The following is a 20,960-nucleotide window of genomic DNA, read 5'->3' as shown; positions in this document are numbered from 1 at the left end:
AAGCAGGTTACCAGTGATTTGTGGCAGTAGAGTGCTACACACACAGGTTCTAGCTTCCTGAGTTCAAGTCTTGACTCTGCCACTTAGCCGTTGTGAACCTTGGGCAAGTTATTTAGCCTCTCTGTGCCTTGGTTTTCTCATCTGGAAGATGGGGACAATGGAAGAGACAGTAGATAACAGAATTAAATGGGTTCATGCATATAAAGCCCTGAGCACAGCGCCGGCCACACAGTGAGTGAGCCCTTGGTAAACGTTAGCCGTGGGTGTGATAGGATCCTGTGTGTGTAAAATAAAAAGCATACGTGCTTATGCACCAGAGTCCTGGCAATCATTTCTGTGTAGTTTTCGGTTATTTTGGATATTGTGTTGTTTGGGTTTTCTAGTATTTTCCAGCTTGTACACAAACAGCATGTAGTATTGCTTTTGTAAGAAAAGCAACACGGGACACTTGAAGTGGACAAGTGGCCTTCGACCCTGACTCCGACCTGGCCTCCTCCCTCAGGTTCACCGAGAAAGGGAACTTGGAGGTGCTGCTCTTCACCACCCAGAGCAAGCTGCGGGCCAACAACCAGAAGGTCTACACGCCCCGTGAGGGCCGGCTCATCTCTGACATCAACAAGGTCTGCAACCCCTGTCCTGTCCCAGGGCCACCTTGGACCTCCACCAGTCCCCACCACCTGAACTGGAACTCCACTGTCCCTGCTGCCCACACCCCTCCCCAGTGCAGACATAACTCACGTGTCCTGCATGTCCCCCTTTCCTTCCATCCCTTTCTCTCCACGCTTGTTGATAGCAGTCCTCAACTCATGGTGACAGAACAAAACGCTGCCCGGTCCTGCACCATCCCCCGATGGGTTTCAGATCAGACCCTCGTGATCCACAGGGTTTTCACTGGCTGATTTTCAGAAGCAGATCACCAGGCCTTTCTTCCCAGTCTATCTCAGTCTGGAAGCTCCACTGAAACCTGTTCAGCAACATAGCAACATGCAGGCCTCCACTGACAGACGGGCTGGTGGCTGCGCGTGAGGTGCATTGGCAGGGAATCGGACCCGGATTCCCTCGTGGAAGGAGAGAATTCTGCCGCTGAACCACTCCCCTGTCTCTCCACTTAGTACACATAATAAAATTCTACACCAAATCCCTTTCCTTGCTCTACACGTCCCTAACTCATTACCCCTACTTTTTTTTATTTTCCCAAACATTATAAGATTAATAAATAAATAAATAAAGTTCACCCACAATTCTGCCACCATGACAAACCAAATGGTTTCCATGTTCCCTGTCCCCCTCTGGTCCTTGTCCATAAACGTGTTGTTTTGGCATGGCTTTGTGGCACTCACAGCCCCGCCCCTGTGTCTCAGGAGTCTGACTGACCGCATTCCCCACATCCACCAGACCAAGCTTCCTGGGGCTTACCCCGTGCCCCACCCTGCTGGCCCCTCCCTCCCCTCCTGTCCTGAACCTGGCCCTGCAGCACTGATCCGGTCCCCATCCCGTAGGCCTGGGAGAGGCTTGAGAAGGCCGAGCACGAGCGTGAGCTGGCGCTGCGCACAGAGCTGATCCGCCAGGAGAAGCTGGAGCAGCTGGCCGCTCGCTTCGACCGAAAGGCCGCCATGCGGGAGACCTGGCTCAGTGAGAACCAGCGCCTCGTGTCCCAGGTACCATGCGGAGACTCTTGAGATATCCAGACTGGTCAGGAGAAATGGGGAGAGACCCTGGTGGATAAGGAGCCCTACCGTGTGGGGCTAGTGAAACAAATCCATCACAGAGACATGAATATGACCACGAAATCCAGGGGCCAGGGGCTGGAGGCTGGAGCAGGAGAAAAGGCTAGCAAGACTGGAAGGGAGGTGGCAAGAGAAAGGAGGAATAGGAAGCCAAGAACTACCTCCTGGAGGGCACCTTGCAGCAGGAGTACTCTGGGGACAGAAGGGGCGAGCAGAGAGGCTGTCCCTTGGTCCGCGAACCTGCCATTCCTGACCCCACCCCAGGACAACTTCGGGCTGGAGCTGGCGGCAGTCGAGGCGGCGGTGCGGAAGCACGAGGCCATCGAGACGGACATCATAGCCTACAGTGGCCGGGTGCAGGCGGTGGACGCCGTGGCTGCGGAGCTGGCAGCCGAGCACTACCACGACATCAAGCGCATTGCCGCGCGGCAGCACAATGTGGCGCGGCTCTGGGCCTTCCTACGGCAGATGGTGGCCGCCCGGCGGGAGCGGCTACTCCTCAACCTGGAGTTGCAAAAGGTGTTTCAGGACCTGCTCTACCTCATGGACTGGATGGAGGAGATGAAGGTATGCAGAGGTGCTCCTGGTGGGTGTGCTGGGTGGGGGCTGCGTTAAGATGGAGCAGGAGCCGCAGGGCACGGCCGTGGGGGACATTCCATTCAGAGTAGGTACCCGTGCAGGGTCCTGTGCCCAGTTCTGACGAGCACAACAGACAGGTCCCTGTTCTCATGGGGCTACGTTCTAGTGGGAGGAGGCTGAAACCCGCTGCTGTCGAGTCCATTCCAACTCGTAGCGACCCTAGAGGACAGAGTAGAACTGCCCCACAGGGTTTCGAAGGCTGTAATCTGTATGGAAACAGACCACCGCATCTTTCTCCCAAGGATTGGCTGGTGGGTTGGAACCGCCGACCTTTCAGTTAGCAGGTGAGCGCTTTAGCCACTGCACTACTAGAGCTCCTTGGGCGGAGACTGAGAACATGTGAATAAACAAGGTGCCGGTGAGCACAAAGGCTCTGAGGAAACTGGAGCAGGGCCATGTGATGTGGTGGTCAGAGACCAGGATCATCACAGCAAGGAGCCAGCAGCGGGAGAGCTGAGGAGAGAACATTCTGGAAAGAAGGAACAGCTAGGTGAAGGCCCTAGGCTTGACCGGGTGTGGCATGATCAGGGTCAGAAGAAAGGCCAGTGGGGCCAGAGTTGTGTGGAGAGGTTGGAGGCAGTGGCATGAGATAAGGGGGCAGCAGCCGGCTTACTTGGGGCCTTACAGGCTGAGTTTGGATCTTGTCAAAGTAACAGGGAGCATTTAAAGTGAGCGGAAGGCTCTGAAAATGGAAGAGAGGTGATTCTGACTTAATATTGTTTAAAAAAAAAAAAAAAGTCACTTTAGTTAGTACGTGAAGGATTGCAGGCAGCCGGAAGTGGAAGCAAAGAGACCAGTTAGAGGCTGGGCCATCATCTAGGCCCAAGAAAGGGACCAGGACGAGTTGGAGATGCTCTAAAGATGGCCAGGATGCTGGAAACTGAGCCCCTGTGATAGGACGGCAGCCGGACAGCATGCCAGAAGCTGAGCCCCAATGACAGGAACCAAAAAAAACCAAGCCCGTTGCCATCGAGTCGATTCCAACTCATAGCGACCCTATAGGACAGAGTAGAACTGCCCCATAGGGTTTCCAAGGAGCGGCTGGTGGATTCAAACTGCTGACCTTTCGGTTAGTAGCTGTAGCTCTTAGCCACTGCGCCACCAGGGTTTCCCATTGATAGGAGGGCAGTGATAATTCTGGGGCCGAAAAGATGGGTCACAGCAGAGATTCCAGGAGCAGGGTTTAGGAAGAAAGTCATTCCAAGGGAAGGGAATTGAGGACAAAGAGGCCAAGGTGCCAGGACAGAACTGGCGGGAGCAGGTGTGCTCACCTGGTGAACACCTAGAGCCGTCCAGGAAAATGGGGTGAGGTTAGCCGCATCTGTGTGCAGGGCTGGGAGGTCCGGCTAGGAGGGGACCGGGCAGCTGCGAGGCTCACTGACTCGCCACGTGTCCTGGCAGGGCCGGCTGCAGTCTCAGGACCTGGGCAAGCACCTGGCTGGAGTAGAGGACCTGCTACAGCTGCACGAGCTGGTGGAAGCCGACATCGCTGTGCAGGCTGAGCGGGTGCGGGCGGTCAGCGCTTCTGCACTGCGCTTCTGCGACCCGGGGATAGGTGAACATCCGGGAAGGGCTGGAAAAGGGAGGGCTGGAAGGAGACCATGAAGAGTTGGAGCAGCAAGACTGGGAAAGCCTGGGGACATGGAGGGTGAGGGGTGGCCAAGTTAAACCAGGGAGGGAGGGCTGTTTGTGTTTGTGGAGTGGAGATTCCTATCAGGGGTAGAGGCTGGGGGCAGCCAGAGGACTGGGTCCAGCTCTCAACCCCCAACCGTGGCTTTTCCAGAGTACAAGCCATGTGACCCTCAGCTGGTGTCAGAGCGGGTGGCCACCCTGGAGCAAAGCTACGAGGCACTGTGTGAGCTGGCCGCGGCACGGCGGGCCAGGCTGGAGGAGTCGAGGCGCCTCTGGCGCTTCCTCTGGGAGGTGGGTGAGGCCGAAGCCTGGGTGCGGGAGCAGCAGCACCTCCTGGCCTCTGCTGAAACTGGCCGAGACCTGACCGGCGTCCTCCGCCTGCTCAACAAGCACACAGCCCTGCGAGGTGAGATGAGCGGCCGCTTGGGGCCCCTGACGCTCACCCTGGAGCAGGGCCAGCAGCTAGTGGCCGAGGGCCACCCGGGAGCAGGGCAGGCGGCTGCCCGCGCTGCCGAGCTCCAAGCCCAGTGGGAGCGGCTGGAGGCCCTAGCGGAGGAGCGGGCCCAGCGGCTGGCCCAGGCCGCCAGCCTCTACCAGTTCCAGGCAGATGCAAATGACATGGAGGCCTGGCTGGTGGATGCGCTGCGCCTGGTGTCCAGCCCCGAGCTGGGGCACGACGAGTTCTCCACGCAGGCCCTGGCCAGGCAGCACCGGGCCCTGGAGGAGGAGATCCGAGGCCACCGGCCCACACTGGACGCCCTGAGGGAGCAGGCTGTGGCCCTGCCTCCCGCACTGAGCCGGGCCCCCGAGGTGCAGGGCAGGGTGCCCACCCTGGAGCAGCACTACCAGGAGCTGCAGGCCCGGGCAGGCGAGCGGGCACGGGCCCTGGAGGCGGCCCTGGCGCTCTACACCATGCTTAGCGAGGCTGGAGCCTGCGGCCTCTGGGTGGAGGAGAAGGAGCAGTGGCTCAACGGGCTCGCTCTGCCTGAGCGCCTGGAGGACCTGGAGGTCGTGCAGCAAAGGTAGGGCTCCCACCAGCACGGCCACAGTGTGCAGTGGCGGCTCCCACCCTAAACCGCCAGCTCCTGCTACATCCCTTTGAGCCTTAACGGTTGTGTTTTTGTTTTCGGAGTCCCTGGGTGGCAGAAACGGTTAACACCCTCAGCTACTGACCAAAAGATTGGCAGTTAGCGCCCACCCAGAGGCACCTCAAAAGAAAGGACTGGCAATCTGCTTCTGAAAAATCAACCATTGAAAACCCTATGGAGCACAGTTCTACTCTGACACACGTGGGGTAACCATCAGTTGGAGTCGACTTGTTGGCAACCAGTGGTGTTTTTTGTTTTAACAAAAAATATTAAACATAAGCAAAAGGGGGTGAATTATGCAACAAATTGCTCAGATTTAATACTAGTCGAGATCTTGCTCCGTTTGATTCACCTCCCTTTCTTAAAGCAAATTCCCACTATTGTCATTTCACCCCTACATTCTTCTGGACGCATCCTTTAGGACATATTAGGAAGTCTTCTTAAATACAACCTGTTATTTTTTAATTGTATGTGCAGACTTAAAATGGCTGCGGAATTGAAGTTATAAATCTTTAAGACCAAGACACTTGTTTAACCGCTCCTGAAAATGTTTTGTTTGTAGACTAATCTTAAAATCATTTAGAAAGGACGTCTTTCTCTTAGAGCCAGGATGCCATCATCATACAGAAAAAAATTGGCCATGCCTTGGTATTGCCTACCACTCGGTCTATAATCAGATTTTCCTAGTGGTTTTACAAATGATTTTCTGAGTGTTGAAGCTCTCCTATTACAGGGATCAGCAAACCAAAGCCCTCGGGCCAACTCCTGCCCCCTGCCTGTTTTTGTAAATAAAGTTTTATTGGAACACGGTCATGCTCATTCATGTCTACATTGTCCATGGCTGCTTTTGCTCTACAACAGCAAAGGTGAATAACTGTGTGTGAGACCGTATGGCCCACAACACCTAAAATATTTATTATCTGACGCTTTACAGAAAAGGTTTATCGATCTCTGTCCTATTAGAATGTAAAATACTCCCAGGAGAAGTTATACTTCTCATTTTTACTGCTTTAACAGATATTTTTTGGTTATTACTTCATTCTTTGACACTTATTGGTAGGATGGGACTCAGGTAGGCAGCTAAGGGGTAAGTTCCAGGAGAGAAAAGAGAGGCTTCAATAATGCATGGGGCCCTAAGCCAGGGACTAACTTGACCTGTTGTGCAGCTGTTCCTGGCCTTGGACTTTGTCTATGTTTTTGAGCAACTCTAGAGATGATTGTTTTTCAGTTTGTTTGTGGGGAGGGGGGGCCTCTTCCTTGACCCACAGATACCATGAATCTTGTAGGCTCCAAGGGGCAGAGAATCCTAGGAATAAGCCTCATGTGGAAGTAGAGGAGTTCTCATAGGCATCCAAGGGAGATGCTTCACACCATTCACACCCAGCTTTGCTACCTCATCAGGTTCGAGACCCTGGAGCCCGAAATGAACACCCTTGCAGCACGAATCACTGCTGTGAATGACATTGCTGAGCAGCTGCTGAAGGCCAACCCCCCGGGCAAGGGCAGCATTGTGGACACCCAGAAGCAGCTCAACCACAGGTAGGGCTGGGGAGGGCAGTCCTAGAGAACTGAGAACAGATGCAGCAGGTGGGGGTGGCAAGTGGAAGAGTTTTGTAGGGCCTGGAATAGTAGCTAAAACTAAGAAAGGAAACCCATTTAGAACATGTTGGGGAAGGAGAAATGATGAAAGAGACAAAAGCAGACGCAAAGGTGTCTGAAGAGGCTGGTGACTGGACAGAAGCAATCAAGAGGAGAAGGGGTAAAGGGCAAGTGAGTGGACAGCAGCCTTCTTTTTTTGCGTTTTTTTATTATTATTATACTTTATTGTGTTTGTGGTAAAAGTTTACACAGCAAGTTAGTTTCCCGTTTAACAATTTCTATACATATTTTTGAAGCTCTGATGACACAGTGGTTAAGAGCTCGGCTGCCAAACAAAAGGTTGGTAGTTCAAATCTACCAGCCACTCCTTGGAAACCCTATGGGGCAGTTCTACTCTGACCTATAGGGTTGTTATGTGTCAGAATTGACTCAACGGCACCTAACAACAACATACATATTGTTTGGTGACATTGGTTACATTTTTCACGATGTGTGAACATTCTCATTATTTCCATTCTGGTCATTCCATACCCATTAATCTAGCTTCCTTGCCCTCTCCCCTTACCTTTTCATCTTTGCTTTAGGGTAAATGTTGACCATTTGGTCTCGTGTAGATGATTTTTTTTTTTTTGGTAGATGATTTTTTAAAGGCGCACAGTACTCATGGGTGATACTGTTTATTTTGTGCACCAATTTGTTATTTAGCTGAAAGCAACTTCTGGGTGTGGTTTCAGTACATAGTTTAAAGGGCAAAAGTCTCAAGGATTCCTCTAGTCTCTACTGGTCCAGTAAGTCTGACTTTTTTCAAAAATTTGAGTTTTGTTCTACGTTTTTCTCCCATTCTCTTGTGTCCTTGGTCAGAATGGCTGGTAGTGGTAGCTGGGCACTATCTAGTTCTTCCAGTCTCAGGATAGATGAGGCCGTGGTTTGTGTAGACTATTAGTCCTGTAGACTTAAAACAGCCTCTTTAAAAGTAGAAGCATTTTGGTGGGTCCTCAATAAGTTAAACAATAATTCCACTTCTAGGTTCATACCCAAAAGAATTGAAGATAGGGAGACAGACAGACACTTCTATGCCAATTTTCATAGCAGCACTGTTCACGATAGCCAAAAGGTAGAAACAACCCAAATTTCTATCAACTAATGAACAGATAAACAGAATATTGTCCTCCATACAATGGACTATTATTCAGCCATTAAGAGGAATGAAGCTCTAATACATCCTACAAGATGAACCTTGAAAACATTATGCTGAGTGAAAGAAGCTAGACACAAAAGGTCACACATCGTATGATTCCATTTCAGTGAAATGTCCAGAATAGGAAAATCTATACAGACAGAGAGCAGAATCATGGTTTCCAGGGGCTGGGAAGGAGAATGGAAAGTGACTGCTTAATGCATGTAGCATTTTCTTTTGGCGTGATGAGATGTTCTGCAACTCGATAGTGGTGTTGGTTGCACAACATTGTGAATGTACTAAATGCCATTGAAAACAAGGGAGTGAAAAAAAAAAGATATGACTATAACTTGCCAAAACTGACTTAGGAAGAAATAGAAATCCTGGCTAGTCATATATATTTCAAAATGCTTAAAGTGGTGAATTTTATGTTATGTGCATTTTACCACAATTAAGAAGAAGCAGGTGGGCAGAATATAGCAAGGGAGAGAGAAGCCAGAAGAAGCTTTCAAATGTATATGGTCAGGGCAGGGAAGCTGAGCAACTCCAAACTCTCCCACTGCCCTCAGGTGGCAGCAGTTTCGGTCCCTGGCAGATGGCAAGAAGGCAGCACTGACATCAGCCCTGAGCATCCAGAACTACCACTTAGAGTGCACAGAGACCCAGGCCTGGATGAGAGAAAAGATCAAGGTCATTGAGTCCACCCAGGGCCTGGGCAATGACCTGGCTGGGGTGCTGGCACTGCAACGTAAGCTGGCTGGCACAGAGCGGGACCTGGAGGCCATTGCTGCCCGGGTAGGTGAGCTGACTCGAGAGGCAAATGCCCTGGCCACTGGCCATCCAGCCCAAGCCCCCGCCATCAATACCCGTCTTGGAGAGGTGCAAGCCAGCTGGGAGGACCTAAGGGCCACCATGCGACGTCGAGAGGAATCACTGGGTGAGGCACGGAGACTGCAGGACTTCCTCCGCAGCTTGGATGATTTCCAGGCTTGGTTGGGCCGCACACAGACCGCTGTAGCCTCTGAAGAAGGGCCAGCCACCCTGCCTGAAGCAGAGGCCCTCCTTGCCCAACACGCAGCCCTGCGAGGAGAGGTGGAACGGGCCCAGAGTGAATACAGCCGGTTGCGGGCCTTGGGTGAGGAGGTGACCCAAGACCAGGCTGATCCCCAGTGCCTCTTCCTACGGCAGCGACTGGAAGCTCTGGGAACTGGCTGGGAGGAGCTAGGCCGCATGTGGGAGAGCCGGCAAGGCCGCCTGGCCCAGGCCCATGGCTTCCAAGGGTTCCTGCGGGATGCTCGCCAGGCTGAGGGCGTGCTCAGCAGCCAGGTGAGAGCCCAGAGAATGGGGGCAAAGTCCTATCCAGGAAGAAGAGGGAAATAAGAACCAGGGGAAGCATGAACTAGCAGAGTGATGGACTGGGCAGGGAGAAATCCTAATGGGTAGAGTAGCTGAGGAAACAGAATGGGCAGGAAGAACATGTTAGAAAAACAAGGGAGTGAAGGGAAAAAAAAAAGATGTAGCTATAACTTGCCAAAACTGACAGGAAGAAATAGAAATCCTGGCTAGTCATATGACTCTTAAATAAACCTAATCAGTAACTAGAAATAAGATGGAACGGGAATTTGGACTGTTAAAAGTCTCCCGCCAAGCTCTCTTGTAACTTTTTGAGACTCACACATAATCAGGCACCCTCACCCCCTCCATCTTCAGAGCTAGATGCTCTACTCTGCCACTCTTCCGATTGGCCTCTGCTCCTCAGATATGTCCTCTGGTTAGGTCCCTTCTGAGTCACTCTGCCCTTTGAGAAGTGAGCTCGATATCTCCCCTCCCACACAGGAATATGTTCTGTCTCACACGGAGATGCCGGGGACACTCCAGGCTGCTGATGCTGCCATAAAAAAACTAGAAGATTTTATAAGCACCATGGATGCCAATGGGGAGCGAATCCGTGGGCTCCTAGAGGCCGGGCGTCAATTGGTGTCTGAGGGCAACATCCATGCCGAGAAGATCCAAGAGAAGGCAGACTCCATTGAGAGGAGGTATGATGAGGACAGTGGGTAAATGACGGGCCTGAAAGGGAAATACATGAAAACAGGATGGCCTCAAAGGTCGAGAATGTGGCCCAGGCAAACTGACAGTTGGGGAGGGATAGCTGACAAAAAGTGGAAGCAGAAGAACCAAATAGTTAGAGAGGAGCTAAACCTTGCGTTAGGAAACTCTACCTCCTCACACTAGGGCCAGATGAAGTCTATAGGGGGAGCTGGACACTGGAATCAGGACTCCTGGGCTGTCCTGTGGTGCTTCTGGGAGGGATTATCCCTATAGTAGGAGGACTGAAGGCTTCTAGGGTTAGTTAGAGGTTCATAACCCTTCCACAGCCAGTTCAAGGGTTTTCACAAGGTACTGTCATTGCAGACACAGGAAGAATCAAGAAGCTGTGCAACAGCTTCTGGGCCGTCTTCGGGACAACCGTGAGCAGCAGCATTTCTTACAAGATTGTCATGAGGTGAGGCTCCCAGCTCTGACATCCCCTGGCATCCCTTTGCCACAGTGCCTTCACTCTGAGCCTTAGATAAATCCATCGTGATGTCCCCTGAAGCCCCTTCATGGCTTCTTCCCACATCCCCGCCCACCCAGGTCCACCCTGCTCCCAGTTCACACTCAGCCCCTGCAACACCTCATTCTTCCAGTCCCTCTGAAATATTCTCTGTACCCTTCTCCACTCCTGTTTTACGCTTGGTCCAGCTGAAACTCTGGATTGACGAGAAGATGCTGACAGCCCAGGACGTGTCCTACGATGAGGCCCGCAACCTGCACACCAAGTGGCAGAAGCACCAGGCATTCATGGCCGAGCTGGCTGCTAACAAGGACTGGTTGGACAAGGTGGACAAGGTGAGGGGTGAAATGGGAGCAGCAGGAAGGAAGCCTTAGGGGCCTCCTCCAGGCAGGGTCTTGGACACGCTGTGGGGTCGGAGATCAATGAGGCCTCTGGTGCCACTGCTCCAAGGTGGAAATTTACGGTCTGGGGACAAATGTCTCAGGTCTGTGGAACAGTAGCTCCAGTACTTTGAGAAAGTACAAATTAGTAGGGAGCCAGACTGCAGCTTTGGGTTAACACGATGACTGTTCTGGGTCCAGAGCAGGATGACACTGTCCAGCAGGGGTCAGCAGACTTTTTCTGTAAAGGGCCAGTTCGTAAATATTTTAGACTACAGGCTTACAGTTTTCTTGACAGCCACTCAACTCCACCATTATAGCGCAAAAGCAGCTGTCGACAATACCTAAACAAATGAGTGTGGCTGTGTTCCAATAACACTATTTACAAAAACAGGCAGGGGGCTGGATTCACCCCCAGGCTGTTCCTGTGCTTGGCCTGCCACCCATCTCTTCCTCAGGAGCTGAGGCCAAAAAAAAAAAAACTTTACTTCTGATCAGCGGGGTTTCCTGGAGAAATTGCCTGCACTCAGCACTCTTCTAGGTCCTGACAGGTGTATAAAAAGACACTTTCCTTCCCTCGAGGGCATGATGGTTGGGGAGAGGAGGAGACCGGTGTGGGGTCCATTTTTCCATTTGTTCAGCAAGTATTTACTTGGGCGGTGTAACAGTTAACACACTTGGCTGCTAACTGAAAGGCTGGCAGCTGTAGTCTGCCCAGAGGGACCTCAGAAGAAAGGCCTGGTGATCTACTTCCAAAAAATCAGCCACTGAAAGCTCTGTGGAGCACGATTCTACTCTGATGTGAGTGGGGTTGCCGTGAGTCCGTTTTTTGACTCTGTGAAAGGCGTTGTACTTGCAATTGAGAGGAATGAAGGTGAGTCCTTGGAAGGCTCCACCCTCAAGGAATGACATCATGGCCAGGGTATGAGACATATATACAAGCAGTTAGAGTAAATCCAAAGCAGAATATGATGAACGCCATAAAAAAGACCCTAATACACCTGGGCGCTACAGAGAGAGGAGAGGTGGGAATCCCAGAAGCAGGAGCGTTCAGGGAAGTCCATGAAGGATGCGTGGGATTTGGACAGGCAGAGTTTTGGGAGAACGATGTTTCTAGGTGGAGAAAACAAAGTGAACAGACAACCGGAGGTGTGGACATGGGGTGCCTTTGTGGAGAGCAAAGGGGTAGGTCGGCCTGGCAGGGGCGTGGAATGTGTGAAGGGACCTCGTGGAAGAAAAGGCAGGAAGGGCGTGCTGAGCCAGGCCATGGAAAGCTCGGATCGTGACTTAAGGAGTGTTCACTGAAGCATGGATTGGGCTTCAGTGAACACTCCTTGTATCACCAATAATACAAGACCTAGGCAACATCACACTGAACCACAGCACTAAGGTCATTCAGGAAGGAGCCCTAATGGGGCAACAGTTAAGGGCTCCACTGCTAACTGAAAAGTTGGCAGTTCGAACCTATCCAGCTGCCCCATGAGAGAAAGACCTGGCAATCTGCTTCTATAAAGATTACAGCCTAGAAAACCCTGTAGGGTAGTTCCACTCTCTCACATGGGGTTTGCTACAGTCGGAATTGACTGCACAGCACCCAACGGCAACAATAACAGGGAATTCAAAATAAGGAAAGATTTCAACGGCTTCTTAATTGAGATGAGGTTCAAGCTAGACCTTGAAGGAGGAGTAGGGTTTAGATCAGCAATGAGGTAGGGCAGTTTAGAAAGAGCTTACAACCTTTGGAAAGAGTATGTTGATGACAACACAGAAGGATGTGGAATTATTGCCCATACTTTAGGTCCCTGGGCTGCTGTTGGCCTGTAAATTTCAGTGGTATCTAATCCTGGCACTCCTTCTTTGTCCTACTGCCCAGGAGGGGCGGGAGCTGACCCTGGAGAAGCCAGAGCTGAAAGCCCTGGTGTCAGAGAAGCTGAAAGACCTGCACAAGCGCTGGAACGAGCTGGAGACCACCACCCAGGCCAAGGCCCGAAGCCTCTTTGATGCCAACAGAGCTGAGCTGTTTGCCCAAAGCTGCTCGGCCCTAGAGAGCTGGCTGGAGAGTCTGCAGGCCCAGCTGCACTCAGACGACTACGGCAAGGACCTCACCAGTGTCAACATTCTGCTCAAGAAGCAGCAGGTGCGCAGTGGGCCTTCGATGGGGGTGGTAGGAAGTAAAAGAGGAGGAGGAAGCCGATAGCTCTTGAGATTGCAGATAATATCTTTACTGGTATTTACAAAGTGATAGCTATGGGGCCACCAGTATCAGAGTCACTGGGAGCGTGTGTCATTCAATTAAGTCAGGAGACAGAAACCACACTAGTAATTTGAACAGGGAAACTTTAATTAAAAAAAAAAAAAGAAGTATTAGTAATTAGTGAGCTAAAATGGACTAGTATTGGCCATTTTGAATTGGACAATCGTATGGTCTACCATGCTGGGAATGACAAATTAAAGAGGAATGGCATCGCATTCATTGTCAAAAAATAACATTTCAAGATCCATCCAGAAGTACCACACTGTTAGTGATAGGATAATATCCATACACCTACAAGGAAGACCAGTTAATACGACTTTATTCAAATTTAAGCACCAACCACTAAGGCCAAAGATGAAGAAATTAAAGATTTTTACCAGCTTCTGCAGTCTGAAATTAATCAAACATGCAATTAAGGTGCATTGAAAATTGCTGGTGATAGGAATGCAAAAGTTGGAAACAAAGAAGAAGGATCAGTAGTTGGAAAACATGGCATTGGTGATAGAAATGACTCCAGAGATTACATGATAGAATTTGCAAGACCAACGACCTATTCATTGAAAATACCTTTTTTCAACAACATAAATGGCAGTTATACATGTGGACCTCACCAAATGGCATACACAGTAATCAAGTCGACAAGAGATGGTGGAAAAGCTCAATATCGTCAGTCAGAACAAGGCCAGGGGCCAACGGCAGAAGAAACCATCTATTGTTCATATGCAAGTTCAAGAAAATTAAAACAAGTCCACAAGAGTCAAAGTAAAACCTTCAGTATATCCCACCTCAGTTTAGAGACCACCTCAAGAATAAATCTGACGCATTGAACACTAACGACTGAAGACCAGATGAGTTGTAAGATGACATCAAGGACATCATACATTATGAAAGCAAAAGTCATTAAAAAGACAGAAAAGAAGGAAAAGACCAAAATGGACGTCAGAAGGGACTCTGAAACTTGCTCTTGAATTTAGAGTAGCTAAAGTAAAGTAAAGTAAAAGAGCTGAACAGAAGATTTCAAAGGGCAGCTCAAGAAGACAAAGTAAAGTATTATAATGAAATGTGCAAAGACCTAAAGTTAGAAAACCAAAAGGGAAGAACATGCTCAGCATATTCCAAACCGAAAGAACTGAAGAAAAAGTTTAAGCGCAAAAGGTCAACTGTTTGAATCCACCAGCCATTCCTTGGAAATCCTATGGGGAAGTTCTACTATGTCCTATAGGGTTGTTATGAGTCGGAATCAACTTGACGGCAATGGGTTTTTTTGTTTGTTTTTGACTTATGGCAAAATATTGAATGACAGAAAGCATCAAAAGAGGGTGGAAGGAATAAACAGTTACTGTACCAAAAAGAAACAGAAAAAGAAATACAACCAGAATGCTCCTTAGAAGCAAGGATGGCAAGACTACATCTTACATACTTTGGCCATGTTGTCAGGAGGGATCAGCCCCTGGAGAAGGACATCATGCTCGGTAAAGTACAGGGTCAGTGGAAAAGAGGAAGACCCTCAGTGAGATGGATTGACACAGTGGCTGCAACAGTGGGCTCAAGCATAATGACTGTGAGCATGGTGCAGGACCGGGCAGTGTTTCATTCTGTGGTGTATAGGTTCGCTATGAGTCAGAACCGACTCGACAGCACTTAACAACAACAACAAAAGCACCAAAAAATTGGTCAATGTATAGCCATTTGAGGAGGTAGCATGTGATCAAGAACCAGTGGTATTGAAGGAAGAAGTCCAAGCTGCACCAAAAAAAAGCACTGCCAAAAGCAAGGCTTCAGGAATTGACGGAATGGCAATTGAGATCTCTCAACAAACAGATTCAACTCTGGAAGCACTCACTCATCTATGCTGAGAAATTTGGAGGACAACTACCTGCCCAACCAACTGGAAGAGATCCATATTTGTGCTCATTCCAAAGAAAGATGATCCAGCAGAAAGCGGAAATTATCATGTAATATCACACACAAGGAAAATTTTGCTGAAAATCATTCAAAATAGGTGGCAGCAGTACATCCACAGGGAACTGCCAGAAATTCAAGCTGGATTCAGAAGAGGACATGGAACGAGGGATATCATTGCTGATGTCAAATGAATCTTGGCTGAAGGCAGAGAATACCAGAAAGATGTTTACCTGTGTTTTATTGATGTTGTAAAGGCATCCGACTGTGTGGATCATAACAAATTATGGATAACATTTCGAAGAATGGGCATTCCAGGACAGTTAATTGTGCACATGCAGAACCAATACATAGACCAAGAGGCAGTTGTTCAAACCAAACAAGCGGATGCTGCATGATTTAAAATCAGGAAAGGTGTGTGTCAGGGTGGTATCTTATCACCATACTTATTCAATCTGTACGCTGAGCAAATAAACTGAGAAGCTGAACTATATGAAGAAGGATGCGACATAAGGATTGGAGGAAGGCTCATTAACAACCTTTGATATGCAGATGACACAACCTTGCTTGCTGAAAGTAAAGAGGACTTGAAGCACTTACTGATGAAGATCAAAGACCACAGCCTTCAGTATGGATTACACCTCCAGGTAAAGAAAACAAAAATCCTCAAAACGGGACCAGTAAGTAACATCATGATAAATGGAGAAAGTTTGAAATGGTCAAGGATTTCATCTTAACTTGGTTCACAATCAACACCCATGGATGCGGCAGTCAAGAAATCGAATGACATATTGCACTGGGCAAATCTGCTGCAAAAAACCTCTTTAACGTGTTGAAAAGCAAGGAGGTCACTTTGAGGACTAAGTGTGCCTGACCTACTCCGTGGTATTTTCAATCACCTCATATGCGTTCGAAAGCCAGACAATGAATGAGAAAGACTGAAGAACTGATGCCTTTGAGTTACGGTGTTGGCAAAGAATACTGAATATATCATGAACTGCCAGAAGAACGAACAAATCTGTCTTGAACAAGTACAGCGACGACATTCCTTAGAACTGAGGATGGCGAGACCTCATCTTACTTACTTTGGACGTGTTATCAGGAGGGACCAGTCCCTGGAGAAGGACATCACGCTTGGTAAAGTAGAGAGTCTGTGAAAAAGAGGAAAACCCTCAACAAGATGAATTGACACAGTGGCTGCAACAGTGGGCTCAAACGCAGCAATGATTGTGAGGATGGCTGAGGACTGGGCAGTGTTTCATTCTGTCATACATAGGGTCGCTGTGAGTCGGAACTGACTTGATAGCACCTAACAACAACATGAGTTGGAATTGACTCGACAGCAACAGGTTTGGTTTATGGGTTTATTAATAAGTATTAATTATGAAAGGGGTAAAAGGGAACTCTAAAGCAGAGGATAGAAACTTTTTTCTGTAAAGGTCCAAATAGTAAATATTTGGGGCTTTTGGGGCCACATAGGCTCTGTCACAACTATTCAGCTCTGCCCTTGTAGTGTGAAAGCAGCCATAAACAACACATAAATGGATGGAGATGGCTGTTTCAAAATCAAACTCAGCTTACAAAAACAGGCTGCAGGCATTCTTATGTAAAAGAACGGGATGGCTTTGTTCCAATAAAACTTTATTTACAAAAGTAGACAGTGGGCTAGATTTGCTGATTGCTGCTCTACAGGAAAGCAAATGCAGGGAGCAGCTAGTACCTTAGGGTGGAGGGAGAGTCCCCAAGGGAGAAGCCAGTTGGCAGATACCCTTCCCACACCAGAAGGCTGAGTTTCAGACCTGGTTGGAAGGGCAGAAGCTCACGGATGGTTGAGAAGTATGGGCCAGAGCTGGTCTGAAGCTGGTGAGCCAGAGCTGGCAGGCAGGAAACACCTGCCCACTGGAGTGCCAGCAAAACTTGCTGGAGGGTGAGGGCCAGCATTGCTGTAGGAACAAGAAGAAAAGCATGCTGGAGCCAGGAGTAGAAGCCCCTGCCTCTGCTCTGCATTGTGGTGTCGCTCCATTGCCCTCTACTGACAAAACCTAACATTGCGCCAGCTGGCAAAGGAGAAATGTTTGCAGGGTCTGGCTCCAGCATCTCAAAGCAGGGCAAAGGGTGGGTTTGGAATTGGGAGACCATAAATTGATAACTAGCACAGGTGGGACATGGGAACCTTCATTTTTAACAACATGCTCCCCTGGGTTTCTTATGTATACTAAGGTTTGATATCTACTGATCTAGGCCATGAGGGGATGCCCTCTGTGGGGTGAGATCATGCAGGATGGGGTGGTGAACCCCGGAGAAAAGAAATCATGATTGGCTTGATCTAGACCAGCAACTCTCCTGAGTTTGGAGGTGGAGTGCGATGCTAACGTCTCCTTCCCCCCGGGACTGGCAGATGCTGGAACGGGAGATGGCTGTGAGAGAGAAGGAGGTGGAGGCCATCCAGGCTCAGGCCAAAGCTCTGGCCCAGGAAGACCGGGGTGCAGGGGAAGTGGAGAGGACCTCACGGGCTGTGGAGGAGAAGTTCAGGGCCCTGTGCCAGCCCATGAAGGAGCGCTGCCAGCGCCTGCAGGCCTCTCGTGAGCAGCACCAGTTCCACCGGGATGTGGAGGACGAGATCGTGAGTCAGCCGGGCCTGGGACAGGGCCGAGTCTTGGTTACAGGCGATCGTTCCCCGCCCCGTGGCTCCCCAGCTTTCCTCCTGGGTGGTGGGGAGGGGCCGATAGTGCTCTGCACCCTCCTCCCTCTCGGGACACCTGGGAATGCCCTGCACGTCCCTTAGCCCCAGAACCAGAGATGACTTTTCCCTACACACTCACCAGTAGCCCTAGAAGGCCTCCTCCCAGGTGTCCCCCACCCAACCCCTAGCATCCACATTGCCATCTGGATCTCTCCAACCCCTCTTTCTCATCCAGTTGTGGGTGACAGAGCGGCTCCCCATGGCCAGCTCCACGGAACACGGCAAGGACCTGCCCACTGTCCAGCTCCTCATGAAGAAAAACCAGGTGAGACAGAGGCTAAAGACAAAAGCCACGTCCAAGAGCCTCCCCAGACTTGGGAGTTTGTTTTTTGCTTAAGACCCAGGCCGTCTCAGGTTCCACTGGATGCCACGTGTCATCCTAGATTTCAGTGGTTCACCTCAGGGTGGTGGGCTGTCTGTAGGTTGAAGGGGTTGTTACCATCCTATACCTGAGCCAGAGAAGAAGGGAGGTGAAGAGGACTCAGGAAGGGAGGGAAGCGACAGTGTGAAGGGAAGTGGAGTGTTGAGAAGGATTACTAAGGGCCGGTGCCTTAGCAGCCTTCTGTGCTGTGCTCAGACCCTGCAGAAGGAGATCCAGGGCCATGAGCCACGGATCGCAGACCTGAAAGAGCGGCAGCATGCCCTGGGGGCGGCCGCCGCAGGCCCGGAGCTGGCCGAGCTGCAGGAAATGTGGAAGCGCCTGGGCCGTGAGCTGGAGCTCCGAGGGACGCGGCTGGAGGAGGCCCTGCGGGCTCAGCAGTTCTACCGCGACGCGGCTGAGGCAGAGGCCTGGATGGGCGAGCAGGAGTTACACATGATGGGCCAGGAGAAGGCCAAGGTGAGCACCCAGGTGGAGCCCTCCTGTGTGGCTGATCTATCCTCCCCTGACTTCCACTCCCTGATACCACTGTCCCCCCAGGACGAGCTGAGCGCCCAGGCCGAGGTGAAGAAGCACCAGGTGTTGGAACAGGCCCTGGCTGACTACTCCCAGACCATCCACCAGCTGGCGGCCAGCAGCCAGGACATGATTGACCACGACCACCCAGAGAGGTGAGCACAGCAGGCCCACGGGAGCACCGGGGAGAGGGAGCTGGGCGCAGGAGGCAGCAGACAGTGCGGCGTCTTCCATACCACCTATGTACAGAACCACCTAGAAAGCTGACGAGAGGGGGCTGGGCGGGCAGTTGAAGACTGAGTTTCCTAGCGCTTGTTGTTGTCGTTAGCTGACGTCAAGTTGGTTCCGACTCATAGCGACCCTGTGGACAACAGAACGAAACACTGCCCGGTCCTGCGCCATCCTTACAATCGTTGTTATGCTTGAGCCATTGTTGCAGCCGCTGTGTCAATGCACCTCGTTGAGGGTCTTCCTCTTTTCCGCTGACCCTGTACTTTGCTAAGCACGATGTCTTTCTCCAGGGACTGATCCCTCCTGACAACATCTCCAAAGTATGTACGCAGTCTCGCCATCCTTGCTCCTAAGGAGCATTCTGGTTGTACTTCTTCCAAGACAGATTTGTTTGTTCTTTTGGCAGTCCATGGTATATTCAATATTCTTGCCAACACCACAATTCAAAGGCGTCAATTCTTCTTCAGTCTTCCTTATTCATTGTCCAGTTTTCACATGCATAGGATGTGATTGAAAATACCATGGCTTGGGTCAGGCGCACCTTAGTCTTCAAGGTGACGTCTTTGCTCTTCAACACTTTGAAGAGGTCCTTTGCAGCACATTTGCCCAATGCAATGCATCTTTTGATTTCCTGACTGCTGATTGTGGATCCAAGTAAAACGAAATCCTTGACAACTTTAATCTTTTTTCCATTTATCATGATGTTGCTCATTGGTCCGGTTGTGAGGATTTTTGTTTTCTTTATGTTGACGTGCAATCCATACTGAAGGCCGTGGTCTTTTATCTTCATCAGTAAGTGCTTCAAGTCCTCTTCAATTTCAGCAAGCAAGGTTGTGTCATCTGCATAACGCAGGTTGTTAATGAGTCTTCCTTCAATCCTGATGCCCTGTTCTTCTTCATATAGTCCAGCTTCTCGTATTATTTGCTCAGCATACAGATTGAATAGGTACGGTGGAAGGATACAACCCTGATGCACGCCTTTCCTGACTTTAAACCAATCAGTATCCCCTTGTTCTGTCCGAACAACTGCCTCTTGATCTATCTAAAGGTTCCTCATGAGCACAATTAAGTGTTCTGGAATTCCCATTCTTCGCAGTGTTATCCATAGTTTGTTAAGATCCACACAGTCGAATACCTTTGCATAAGCAATAAAACACAGGTAAACATCCTTCTGGTATTCTCTGCTTTCAGCCAGGATCCATCTGACATCAGCAATGATATCCCTGGTTCCACGTCCTCTTCTGAAACCGGCCTGAATTTCTGGCAGTTCCCTGTCGATATACTGCTGCAGCCATTTTTGAATGATCTTCAGCAAAATTTTGCTTGCGTGTGATATTAATGACACTGTTCTATAATTTCCACATTCGGCTGGATCACCTTTCTTGGGAATAGGGATAAATATGGATCTCTTCCAGTCAGTTGGCCAGGAAGCTGTCTTCCATATTTCTTGGCATAGATGAGTGAGCACCTCCAGCGCTGCATCTGTTTGTTGAAACCTCTCAACTGATATTCCATCAATTCCTGGAGCCTTGTTTTTCGCAATGCCTTCAGAGCAGCTTGGACTTCTTCCTTCCGTATCATCGGTGCCTGATCATATGCCACCTCTTAAAATGGTTGAACATCGACTAATTCTTTTTGGTATAATGTTTCCTAGCGCTGCTGGAACCAAAATACCACATAGGGGTGGCTTTAACAAACAGAAATTTATTTTCTCACAGTTTAGGAGGCTAAAAGGCTTTCTGTCTCTGCCAGATCTGGGGGAAGGTCCTTGTCTCTTTTCAGCTCCTGTTCCTTGGCTCCTTGGCCATCTCCACGTGGCGGCGTGGCACCTATCTTCCACCATCTTTGCTTTCTTGCTGCTTCTTTAATCTACTCTTTTCTATCTCAAAAGAGCTTGATTTTAGACACGATACTGCCTCATTAACATAACAAAGACACCTTCATTCCTATTAGAACCACAAAGCAAATCAGTTGCCTTAGAGTAGATTCCGCCTCATAGTGACCATATAGGATAGAGGAGAACTGCCCCGTAGGGTTTCCAAGGAGCACCTGGTGGCTTCAAACTGCTGACCTATGGGTTAGCAGCTGTAGCACTTAACCACCATGCCACCAGGGTTTCCATTAGAACTGCAGATA

At 49.9% G+C, this 20,960-nt stretch overlaps 1 protein-coding gene across 5 annotated transcripts in view; it reads left to right on the top strand.

Annotated features, from left to right (window-relative positions):
* The window catches only part of SPTBN2 (spectrin beta, non-erythrocytic 2), a 71,982-nt gene that overhangs the window by 43,620 nt on the left and 7,402 nt on the right, over window positions 1-20,960 (top strand). For all 5 annotated transcript variants that reach the window (XM_049892593.1, XM_049892596.1, XM_049892594.1 and 2 more), the window contains 15 exons: window positions 503-620; window positions 1,500-1,658; window positions 1,992-2,294; window positions 3,768-3,921; window positions 4,150-5,020; window positions 6,488-6,625; window positions 8,432-9,188; window positions 9,699-9,901; window positions 10,278-10,368; window positions 10,608-10,754; window positions 12,673-12,936; window positions 17,354-17,578; window positions 17,874-17,963; window positions 18,276-18,536; window positions 18,618-18,748. In XM_049892593.1, coding sequence (XP_049748550.1) covers window positions 503-620; window positions 1,500-1,658; window positions 1,992-2,294; window positions 3,768-3,921; window positions 4,150-5,020; window positions 6,488-6,625; window positions 8,432-9,188; window positions 9,699-9,901; window positions 10,278-10,368; window positions 10,608-10,754; window positions 12,673-12,936; window positions 17,354-17,578; window positions 17,874-17,963; window positions 18,276-18,536; window positions 18,618-18,748 — 3,912 coding nt within the window. The remainder of the gene's footprint in view (window positions 1-502; window positions 621-1,499; window positions 1,659-1,991; window positions 2,295-3,767; window positions 3,922-4,149; window positions 5,021-6,487; window positions 6,626-8,431; window positions 9,189-9,698; window positions 9,902-10,277; window positions 10,369-10,607; window positions 10,755-12,672; window positions 12,937-17,353; window positions 17,579-17,873; window positions 17,964-18,275; window positions 18,537-18,617; window positions 18,749-20,960) is intronic.

The sequence above is a fragment of the Elephas maximus genome, chromosome 7 (genome assembly GCF_024166365.1).
Source record: "Elephas maximus indicus isolate mEleMax1 chromosome 7, mEleMax1 primary haplotype, whole genome shotgun sequence".
NCBI lineage: Eukaryota > Metazoa > Chordata > Mammalia > Proboscidea > Elephantidae > Elephas > Elephas maximus.
Note: the sequence above shows the minus strand (reverse complement) of the source record. Positions and strands in the feature narration are given on the sequence as shown.